The sequence below is a fragment of the Tenrec ecaudatus genome, chromosome 6 (assembly GCF_050624435.1).
Source record: "Tenrec ecaudatus isolate mTenEca1 chromosome 6, mTenEca1.hap1, whole genome shotgun sequence".
Lineage (NCBI taxonomy): Eukaryota > Metazoa > Chordata > Mammalia > Afrosoricida > Tenrecidae > Tenrec > Tenrec ecaudatus.
Window position 1 is genome coordinate 135,635,521 of NC_134535.1, and position 11,710 is coordinate 135,647,230.

At 49.8% G+C, this 11,710-nt stretch overlaps 1 protein-coding gene across 1 annotated transcript in view; it reads left to right on the forward strand.

Moving 5' to 3' along the window:
- The first annotated feature begins 4,565 nt into the window (after positions 1 to 4,565).
- Positions 4,566 to 11,710, forward strand: part of TUBA8 (tubulin alpha 8) — a 21,540-nt gene continuing 14,395 nt past the window's right edge. The window contains exon 1 of the mRNA XM_075553160.1: positions 4,566 to 4,666. Coding sequence (XP_075409275.1) covers positions 4,664 to 4,666 — 3 coding nt within the window. The 5' untranslated portion in view covers positions 4,566 to 4,663. The remainder of the gene's footprint in view (positions 4,667 to 11,710) is intronic.

Genomic DNA, 11,710 nt, shown 5'->3' on the forward strand with positions numbered 1-11,710 from the left:
ACTACCTTTTATGAAACCTTAAATAATAACCAGGAACACTGGAGGGTCAGATCTAAGTGGTCATTATCATTCCAAGTGCTTGATTCAACCCTCAGGAAACAGTTAAAGCACTGTATAATACATTCTGTGTTTTCTCCCATATAATGTTTAAACAACAGTAAGACGTAGGACACACAAAACAAAGTTAAACACACTTATATAAGGTAGGCTCAAAATGGCTGCAGGCATGCTCACAGGAGGATCCTCTCAAAATGTGCACTCTCTTTTTATTGAAAACATATATTTTGTTGTGTTTGAGGCCAATGTTTACCCAGAAAATTGGTCTCCCAGTGAACACTTTTATACAAATTGTTCCATGGTCTTGGTTACAATTTTCACAATGTGTTGGCATCCTCATAATTTCCATTCTGTTTGTCCTGCTTCTGTTCTTCTAACTTCCCTTCTCTGCCTTCTCACCTTTGCTTTTGGGTACATGTTGACGGTTTGGTCTTACACAGTTGGCTGTGTGCAGAGCACATTCCCTGTGGATGATATTACCTACTTTATAAGCTAGTCCACCATTTCACTGAAAGACGGCTTCCAGGAACAGCTTCAGTACCCACTTCAAAGGGAAACAGGGTAAGATAGTTTCAGGGGGTTCTTCTGGTGTCTAATGGGCCAGTAAGTCTGGGCTTTTTACGTAGGAATTTAAATTGTGTTCTACATTTTGCTTCCATTCTAACAAATGTGCAGGATGGGAGCCAGGGAAGAATCAGAGCTTCCCTCAGTTGAAATAGAAACAACTCAGACCCTTCAAGGTGGGCTTTGAAAAGAGACTTGCCGCTGGATTTTGTGGCTACAAATTGGTCCCCACCTCCACTCATTCATCCTTGCTTTGATGGTCTCTTGCTGATAACTGGATCAAGGGGAAGCAACATCAACAGCAAAAATCAGTCAGACTTGTTGTCATCTAGTTAATTAGGACTCCTGGTGTTTCTGCTTTACACAGTAGAACTGCTCCATGCGGGTTTCTTGGCTGTGTTCTTTATGGAAGCAGATAGCCAGATCTTTCTTCCATGGTACAGCTGGATGGATTCTGTGGTGGCCTAGGTTGTGCCAAATTGGCTGTGCCACGACACTCTGATTTGGCAGTGATGTAATTGGTGTGACCTGATCATTTAAGGGCACTTTCCTTAGGGGCGTGACCTATATCCAACAGTGTGTCCGAAGTGGCTTCAGACGGTGTGTGGGAAATGGAATGAAAGATAATGGATTTTTTCCACGAACTTCTTGAAGCCCCTTCATATACAGATGTCCGGGCCAAGCTCGCTCATTTGCTTTGTATCCTGTATCTACCTCATCGTCATCTGATCTCTGGTTCTTGGGATCCATTGACTTCAGCAGCCTGTCATCCAACCTGCTGATCGTGGACTCATCAGCTCCATGCAGCTGTGTACGTCTGGAGAGCCCTTCTGACTCACGACTGACTGACCTACAGACTCTGGACGTGGACAGCCTCTACAAACAAGCAATTCCCATGAGATAATTGTGTCTCTCTTCCTCAACTTAGATCTGATTTTGCTTCTCTAGAGAACCTAGCCAGCGACATTTGTTACAGAGAAGGGGTCTAGGCAAGCACATTTATAAGGATGTGTTTTTAAAAATTGGTTTTCAAGCTTAAACAACAACAAACTTAAACCCACTGCCATCAAGGCGATTCTGACTCATAGCGACCCTACAGGACAAAGTAGAACTGCCCTTTGGGGTTTCTGAGACTTGAAATCTTATCGGAGCTGACAGTCTCATCTTTCTCCCACAAAGCATCTGCTGGGTTACACCACTGGCCTTGTGGCTCGCGGTACAATTCATAACCCACGACACCAAGTCTGGCTGCTCTGGAAGGCACCGATGACTATGTCATTAGTAGTAAAAAGGACACTATTAATCTATCATGTGAAGTGATGTAACTCACTGCCATTGAGTTGATGCTGACTCACAGCGTCCCTGTGGAATAGGCTAGAACTGCCCTTGTGGGTTTCTGAGCCTGTAACTCTTAATGGGAGTAGGAAGCCTCATCTTCCTCCTGTGGAGTGGCTGGTGGTTTTGAACTGCTGATCCTGCAGGTCACAGCCCAACAGGTAACCACTATGCCACCAGGAGGCCTGAAGTGATGATAGAAATAAGCCAAACATCACTACCAATGGCTCAAGTGTTTGTGAGAATCAAAGTTTCGGGTGACTGCATACTGGGTACTTTTCTACAGAACAAGATGTATAGAACGCTGATTGGTCTTACTTTTGCTAGATGAAGTAGTGGGAGCAAGCGGTGAGCCCAGGGCTTCAGAGTCACAGTACCAGTGTGACTCTTGTACACACAAAAGACAGGAGAGTTGCTGCTTCTGTACTGAAAGGATGCCTTATCTTTTTTAGTATCAAATCCAACATTGCCCCAAACCAAACTTATTGTAGGAGCAACTGAATAACAATGCCAACTGAATCCCCACCCTCAAGTGGTGTCTGAAATTAAAGGGGAGGGCATTGATTGGGAAGAAATGGGATCCTGACACTTGGGATGGGGACATTTGGGCAGGCAATCAGGAAGACTAGGATATGGGTCCTGACAAATTCTATTGAACCAGTCCTACCACTAGCACCTCTCTAGGTGCTTAAAAATAGAGGGGCACCCCCTTTTTTAGTACCACTCTTCTCATCTAAAGACATGACTCCATTTTTGTCCCCCAAAACACTCAGGAAAATCATCCCTTGACCCCTCTTCAATGAGATGGACCCAGCTGTGCCTGGAGAGTGTTTGTCTGAGAAAGAACCTGGGAGGTTGCTGAGGTCAACTTTCACCCATGGAGTGACTGGTGGGGTTTGAACTCCTGACGGTGAGGTTAGCAATTCAATGCATAGCCCATGACGCCACCAGGACTGACAGTTGAGTACCACCGGTGAGTAACATGAGTGAGGGGAGCCTGAGCATCCTTGAAGACTGTTGTGATTGGTATTTTATGTAAGTCAGATTTGAATTCTGTGAGTTAAGACACCTAACTACTATGGGGTTAATGGGACCCTGTAGGGGCCACATGGCAGCTCTTAATTGATAAAGACAGGTAGGTGTGCATGATTCCCATTGCGATAATCGCAACAGTGTGACTCCTATAGACTCAGGACGTTGACTTCAAAGTCATGGTGTCCCTAGGAGTGAAATAGATGGAAAATCTACTAAACATTTACTTGATCTGTGGTTTGTGCGTTTGGCTGCTAACTGCAAGGTCCAAAGTTCAAAACCCACAGCTGCTCTGCAGGAGACTGATGAGTTTTCCAATTGCTATGAAGATTCACAGTCTTCAAAACCCACAGGGGCCAGTTCTACCCTGTCCTACAGGGTCACTGAGAGTCAGCATTGACTCTGTGGCAGTGAGTGTGGGTTGGTCTTTGGTATATGCTGGTGAGCTACAATGCCCAATACAGGCTATCTAAGGCCATGAAAACATACTAAGTACAGTAAACACAGTGAGTACATTAAAACCAAACAGCCCAAAACGAAACAATTCTGTGATTCATTATCTTGATGTCTACTTTCCAACTGACTGCTCCTGATCAGTCTTATACTAGGACCAAAAAAGCTAGAGGGGCCAATTCAATTTCAAGCAGGATTCAGATAGTAATTAACATCCCAAACTTTTGTTTGAGCCCTGGGAAATGGTCAAAATAACATAAATATATAAGAGAATTTGATTAAAATTAGCATGGCTGTAGTCCTACTTCCAACTCACAGCAGTGGGTCCGATGGGGTGCCCAAACCCATCCTGTCCTGTAGTGATTGTTCCAGATGTGTAATCGGGGTCCACGCAGCAAGTGGCAGAACCCCCATTTTGTGTTCCTGGTAAGTGGAGTAAGGGCTATTGTGGGCCGGAAAAGTCAAGTGGAAGCCAACAGAACTGCCCCTACCAAGAACAATAGAAAGCAATACCGAATTCCTGGGCAATGGCAACAGGGACCAAGCTGCATTCAATGCCCATTGGACACCCGCTGTGTACCAGGCGCCTTGTTGAATTCTCCAATGACCAAGCAAGCCTTGGTGGAGGGAGAGACTTCGAGAGCAGCGTTCCAAGCACACTCAGAGAATAAGCAGCAACACTGGGACCCCCTGCGCCTCCCAGCAGCGGGCCTTGCGGGAGCCCTGACTTCCAGTCCACTAAACCCCGACCCGGTAGGTCCCTTCCCGCCGGCACCTCTGAGGGCTCGGTTTGGCGCTGGGAACAGAATGGAAAATTGGGGGAGAAGGGGCGCTTTTGCCCGTCCGCACTTTCCATTTCTTTGCTGAGTGGCTGCGTGGTCCGGGCGGCCTCCGAGTGCATGTGGAACAGACAGCCAGCCGCGGCCGGAGCCGGAGCCGGAGCCCGAGCGCAGAGCGCAGAGCGCAGAGCGAAGCGCACCCCCGCCACCCAGCCAGTGGCCCGGGGATCCCGGCGGCCCAGCCTCCAGTGGGTGGGGAGAGCAATTGTGACCTACCGCGTCCCTCCCCTCCCCGGGCACTGTGATGCTCTCGGCCAGCTGCCGGCCCGCACGTGTGTCCCGGCCCCCACGCCCGGTGCGTCACACAGCGCGGGCGGCCGGGTCTGGAGCAGTTGGGCGGACAGACCCAGCTGCTAAGCGAGCGCGGGAGGAAAGCAGTCGCGATGGTGAGCGTGCCGGGGGCCTGGGGCGGGGAGTCTGGGGGCGCCAGGGCACTGGGGAGCCGCCGTTCCTAGTCTCGGAGGCGGCGTGGGGGCGTCTAGTCAGCGCTGGGGTGGACGGGGTTGGGGTGGGGTGGGGGTTCATACCTTTGGGCACCTGGTCGGAGAAGTCGAGAGCTGCAGGAGTTGCACTCCCCCGCCCTGCCTCCCCGACCCCCGGGAGGTGCAGGCAGGGAGGGGATGGACGGAGGGCGCTGGAGAAGCGGGGTGGGGGTGATCTGGAACCCGGGGGTGGATCCGGAACCCTGGGGGTGGATCCGGAACCCTGGGTGGGAGGGATATGGAACCCGAGCCCGGCGAGGAGGGCGGTCTCAGGATTCCAGGTCGCTCTCTGGAGTGGGCGCAGTCAGTTCTCCCATGGTGACAGGACCTCCCAAAGCCACTGGCCCTTGAGCATCCCTGGCCCCCACGCCTGTGGCCCTTCTCTATCCGCCTGCCCCGGCCGGCCACGGGCCTGGGTTTGGGACACCCACAGCTCCAGTGTGGCTCAGTCACCCCCGCGGCGCGCTCAGCTTCCCACGAGTCTGGCCTCCCCCGCGGGAACTTTGGCTCAGAAGAGCCTACTTCCCAGAGATCAGGGGTCTGAGACCCTGGTTCTGCTTTCCGCCCCGGTGTAGTGGGCTCAGCGGTGGCTCTTTCGCATCTTCTTGTGTTTGCTCCATTTGCAAATATAACTCAAACCTCACCGCCCACGAGTGGATTCCGATTCACCGGCGACCCAATAGGCCAGGGTAGAACTGCCCCCGTGGAAGCAAATATGGAGACACTCTCTCCACTTAGTCGGTCCACCGCTAGGTTCACCCCCTCCCCCACCCCCAAACCCGCGTCCCCAGGAGGTAACAATCACCCCCCAGTGACCGAACCTCAGACAACCCTCTAAGCCTCATGGTCAGAGTCCTAGTATTTCAACAGCTGGAAGGCGGTTTTCTTTGGGGTGGGGGTTTGCTGAACCAGCCAGTCCCGGGGCCAAGGTCAGATTCGCTGGGCACTCCAGGTGTCCACCGCAGAGCAGGCTGGCGGAAACCTCCCCTCCTCCCCCAGTCCCCTGCCATTTTGGGAATGTGCCTGGGGCCTTATTCAGGCTCTAGCTCTGACGCATCTAGTTTCAGATCTGCCAGGCGCCCTCCCTATCTCAGCAGGCACCCAGGTACACCAGCAAGGTGGACAGTAGCCAGAGGAACCCACTTCTGCCTTAGTCAGGGTGCATGGCCAGAGAAGGAACCCAGAGCCGGAGCTGTGTAATGTTAAGGAAATCACTTAACCTCTCTGGACAAATGTTTACTCCTATGGTTAATGAAGAGGGGATTTAATACAGACACTTACGGTTCCGGTTAGATGACAAATATCTATAGATCCCTATATTTATACAACACATGTAAAATGTTTATCATGATAGATCATTTTGAACATGTACACAAGTAGAGAGACCAACAAGAAGAATGTTTTGGAACTGAATGTGGTAGCAATTGTACAATAATACTGCTTGATGTGACTGAACTATGGAATGAGATGATGTATGTGTTAGCTCCCAATAACATGGTTTTGGAAAAAAAAAGAAACAAGAAAGTAGAGGGAAAGGCTTCCTACATCCATCTGCATCTCCACTTTCAACAATGATGAGCTTACTTCCTTCCCTTGGCCTTCCTGCTGTTGTTCCGAAACACAACCTGAGTAGCATGACAGAACTGACATCTGTATTCCTTTGTAGGCAGTGAGCACACCATGACTTTCAAAATGCTTTCCCCGGCATGTTTTCACTTGGACCCGTGCATCATAGCGACTCAGAGGGGCCACGGGTCACCCCATTCCTCCGAGCAAACTCGGATATGCAGTCCATCAGACGGTTTCAGAATTTATCTGGTAAACTGGAGGATGGACACAGCACACTTTTTTTTTAAGGTGCCAAAGAAATCATGTTTCCAAAAGGAAACTTGCATCTGAATATTTGCAAGAGGAAGCAATATCTTTCATTTATTTTGAAATGCTGGGTTTTGCAGTCAGAACCGTCACTGGTGTACGCAGTATTGTCTTGATGTGTTAACATCTTCGTTTAAACATATGTGCCTTCCACACCCCTTCCCTCGGGAGAGAGGTGGGGAGAGGCTGCCTTGGCCTTAATAGAATGAGACATGGCATTGCTAGAGATTGTAGGTAAGACACGGTCCCCCTATAACTGAGCCATGCCATCTGTACCCACGCCCCCTTGTAAGCAACCCTCTGTCTTAATATTGGGCTGCATTCACTGGGAAGTGGTATGGACAATCCTGGACAGATGATCTAAATCAAGCCCATGTCGACGATAGCAGGCCCCAAAGAATGTGTTTGCACTCTATAGGCGGGTGAGAACATCTGCGACAGTTTCCTGAACGCCATTTGTGTGCTGGGGAGCCGTTGCATTTAGATTGGGAATAGGCACCAAATGACATGAAAGCCATTCAAATGAGACGGACACTGCATCCCTGTTCCCTGTCCTGTGTAGGCAGGCATGGATGAGCTCTGCAGGGTCAGTACACACATTCTGATATGAGGGTCCCCGCAGGGTGCACCCTCTCTTTCCATCACGAAGCACAGGTTCCCCAGAAAATGCTGGATCTGCACTTATGTGCAGTGAAGGCACCCTAAATAATAGAGTACCCCAACAGGAACCTGGGGGTGAAGACTGGGCAGGTTATGGAGGGGTGCATTGGTTATTTTTGGTAGGAACCTGCTAGGCCCAGGTCAGGCCCTCTCAGAGCTGGCTGCTTTGTGTTGTTGCTGAGGGCCCTCTCTGAAGGCCTCCTGAGTGACATGGAAAGGAAGACAGAAGTCCAAAATAGACCACGAGGAGGAAATAACTGGAGAAAGCAGGGCCAATGATAGTGGGTGGGGTGGAGGGAGTCCGGGGGTGAGGGACACCCTTCAGGGCAGGAAGTGGACCCACCAGCCTTTGTGGCTAGTGTTGCTCTGGCCGAGCTTCTCTCAGCGCAGGAGCTGTGGGTGAGAATGGAAAAGCAGCTGCATGTCTTAGATCGGAAGTCCTTCATCTGGCTTTCGCTACAGATGTCAGCTAAAGCACCTGAGCCTTTGACATCACACGATCTGTTACGCTGGAAATGGACTTGACACAACAAACAGTGTCTGCCATTTGCTGAAGTCGGTCTCAGGTCAGCCCCGGTGTTGCCTAACTGCCCTGCCTCTAACATGAGCCCTTTCCCGGGCCACACGGACTCACCAATGTGAATGTAGGTCGGTGGTTTGTTCTGGCTTCTTTGGTTCTGAGTGACTCCAAAGATGCCCTAATTGGAGGGTTCTGCGCCAAGATCATCCATGCCGTCTCTTATGAATCATATTGGTTCTTGACTTAATTGCCTCTCTGGAACGCTGTGGGTCTCTTTTACTTGTCATCTTGACCTAGGTCTTAGATATATAGGCTGTTTACTAGTCTAGCCTGACAACTGGCAATGATTGGTTGTAATAATTAGCTTCCCCAAAGCAGCCGGGTGACATTTGGCCTGGCCAGGTGGGCATGGACTACGCTCAGGTGTTTGGCTGGCACCCACGGCCGGCTCTTTTTTCTTCCTCCTCTGCCAGTTTCACGGTTTCGTGTTGCTCGGACATGGCTGGGAAAGCTGGAGATTACTCTCGACAGAGGAGAGTGGTTGGCTACTCTGAGTCCTCTGAGAGAAAATAAAAAAAGAAATGACTAATATGAAAATAGAAAAAATGATAAAAGGAAGGGTTCCTTGCAATGAGCTAGGAAAGGGGCTGAGAGATTCTGGCATTTTCTTTTTTTTTTTGGTTTTAAGCTCTGCCACACACCCTCTCCTCTAGGAAGGATGGTTGGAGGCGGCGCAGATGTTCTGTCTGTCCTGTCCTTTATGACATGCCAAGCTGAGCAGTCGGTGGGACCCGCCCCCAAATTTCTTGCCTTAGGCCTTTGTTCATAACGCTCTGGTCACGTAAAATGTCACAGGTCATCTTTGCATGTCTACATTCTTCAGGATCCCCTCAAATAGTCCCCCCTACGGAGATCAATGCAGAAGTTGTTTAGAAGAGAAAACTCAGATTGCACCCACTCTGATTAGGCAATGACCACACTTGACCTTGTGAAACAGACCCTCAAGGTAGGGTCTGTTTCATTCCATTCATCTCAAAGTAGGTGCTCAGTAGGCATGGGGATGGATTCTGCGTAGTGCCTACCCTAAGGGTCTCTCTCATGCCCTTCATCCTTGTACTTCCGTAGTCGAGCATCGCCTGGTGTGCTGGGGATTCAGTGAGCAAAACAAGTGTTTCCACCCTCAAAGAACCGTTCTGTTCCAGGAAGGTGGGGCAGTCGACTAGGCCCGGCACAGGCAACGAGAAGGAAGAAGGGAGTCTGAGGAGCACAGTGCAGGCGCCCCAGCCCGGGCTTCCATAGGTCTTTGATTGCTGCTCTTAGTCTTTTACTTTGGTGAAACTGGACACAAAGATACATCCTTTCAGCAATTTCTTCATGCACAATTCAATGACACTGACCACATGCTGTCTCATTCCTCTTTTATGACATTGTTGTTGGGACCGTACCCAAGAACACCCAAGACTGCGCACAAGAAGACCATTCTTACGGGAACAGTTGAGAGCCACAGAGGACATTGTGCAAGTGGCCCATAATTCTCACCCCCTGTTGTGAGCTGTCCCTCCCCTGTTCACATAAACTCACTGCCCTCCTGGCTCCTATCTAAGTCTTCGAGGTGCCACAGGGATCCCCATAGCTGGGTTTTTCAAGAACATAATGTTCGAGGCAGATGTTTTATTGATTTAACTTGTTAGGTTAGACTACTGCTTGGTTTCAAGATTTCAGGGGCTATTTTGGCTTAAGTTTCAAGATTATGGTAGGTTAATCATTTCAAAGATTTTTTTCTAGACACCCATAGCTCCAGAAAAAAATCTTCCAGATTTCTCTCTTTTTAAAAAAATTAAAAACATCACCCCCCCCGCCAGATTTCTTAAAGGAAGCCATAACAGCTCTTGTGACCCAAAGGGCAGATGGGAGTTAGCCCATTGTCTTCCATGCCTTCTTCCGTACAGTAGCACAGCCATAATGTGTCTTTGGAACCCAGCTCTGTCGGTGACAGCAGGTGTCATTCTGTCCTCGAAGAAAGAAACTCAGACTGTCTCTTCCTCTCTGAAGGTTGTCAGGGAAGCCCCAGCAGCGCACAGGAGCATGGTCCCCTCCCCTCCCCTCCCCTCCCCTCCCCTCCCTGGTGACACCAAAGTGGTCTGAGTTCCATCAGCCCAGATTGAAAATAGAACGGAGAGAGGCAGAATCATGTGAGTGAAAGACAGCATGAGCTCTGGTTGGCGAGACATGGGGATATCTGAAATATGAGTTAGGAGCAAACATGGGACTTAAATATCTTCTGCTGGGTCAGCTTACCCTCTGAGGGCCCCCCTCCCTCCAGGCCTGCCCTGAGAAACAGATTTCTGGCGCTATCCGGGAAGGGTGACCCATTTTTTAAGAGGCTACCTGTCACTTGAAGCCAGTCTCAGTGCGTCTCGCCACTGGAGCAGAGTTCCTGTTTGGCGTGTAGACAGACAAGTGTGGTCTTGTTATAGGCTCTACATATGCAGTGTGGCGTGGACGCTGAGCGGGCACACTGCGGCCCCGGGAGAGGAGGGACCAGGAAGGCAGGATGTGGTGCAGAGGAAACAGACATGGGTCCGAAGATCTGGATTCTGGTCTAGAATCTTGCTGTGAGAGCTGTGTGATCTTCAATCTGTCCGTTTACCCCCTCGGGTCCGCAGCATTTCCACTTAGAACATCACGGGGTGGGGGGGTGGGGGTGGGGGTGGGGGCGGGGCGGGAATCACAGTAGGGCAGCGTCCCCTGATGGTGAGTGACCCAGGAGCTTTCTTGGGCATTGCGGAGGGCCTCGGAGGGTATCAGCGCCAGGCCTGCATTGCGCTCACCTTGTAGAACTTCCTGGGGACCTTGGTGGCCTTGGACAGGCAGATGGGGTGGTGGTTAGACAGAGCGTGACTAGAGAAGGCTATTCCAGTGCGGGGAACAGATGCAAAAGATGTGTCCCGGCAGAGCGCTGCTTAGGAGCCTAGACCTCAATTCTCCACGAATGCTCAGGCAGCTTCTAATTATCTTGTGATAGTTTCATTGAATTCTCAGACCTTTGATTGGTCTCACACATCAGGTTCTCAGCAAACATTAGTTGAAAAGGTAACTGAATACAACAAGGAGCGCCTGGCTCCTCAGGATAAAGCCATTGCGGTGTGCGGGGGACAATGTCCCTGCTCTTCTCGCATTTACTCCCTATAATGCCATTGTTGTTGTTCTTTGGGTGGGGGCATGAAAAATGCCAGACTTTCAGGCAAGCAGAGTCACATCGTGTTCGGGATCTTTATCTTACTGTCATTGAGTTGATGGCAACTCACAGCGACCTTATAACACAGAGCAGATCTGCCCTGTGGGTTTTCGAGCCCGTGGACAATTTTGCAGGAGTAGAAAGCTGCCTCTCTCTCTCATGGAGTGGCTGGTGGTTTCGAACGTCTGGCCTTGGGTTAGCAACCCAACCGCACGAGGCTGCCACCGCTCCTCTGTCACATAAAGTAGAAGTAATTATTCGTGGGGATTTTTTTGGGGGGGTTCCTATTTGCTTTGCTCACTGTTTTTGTTGAAGTATTTTACAGTGAAATATGAGGGGGCTTCTAAAAGTTTGTTGAAAAAGGAGTGAAACTATCATATAGGATTTTGACAAAAGCTCCCCTCATGGAAACATTATGCCATTTTGCCCCTAAATGCTTCAGGACACAACTTTAAAAAACGATATTTTCACATTAACAATGTCATTATCATGCTAACAACTGTAGTCCATTTCCCTCTCTGTTCCCCCAAATGTTTTGCTTTGGAATTCAACCCCAATCCACCTGTTACACGTGGTTGTCATGCTAAGTGTCTATGAATATGTAACAGTTCCTCTCCCTCCTCTTTATTTTTCATGAGATTGGACCAGTTACCCT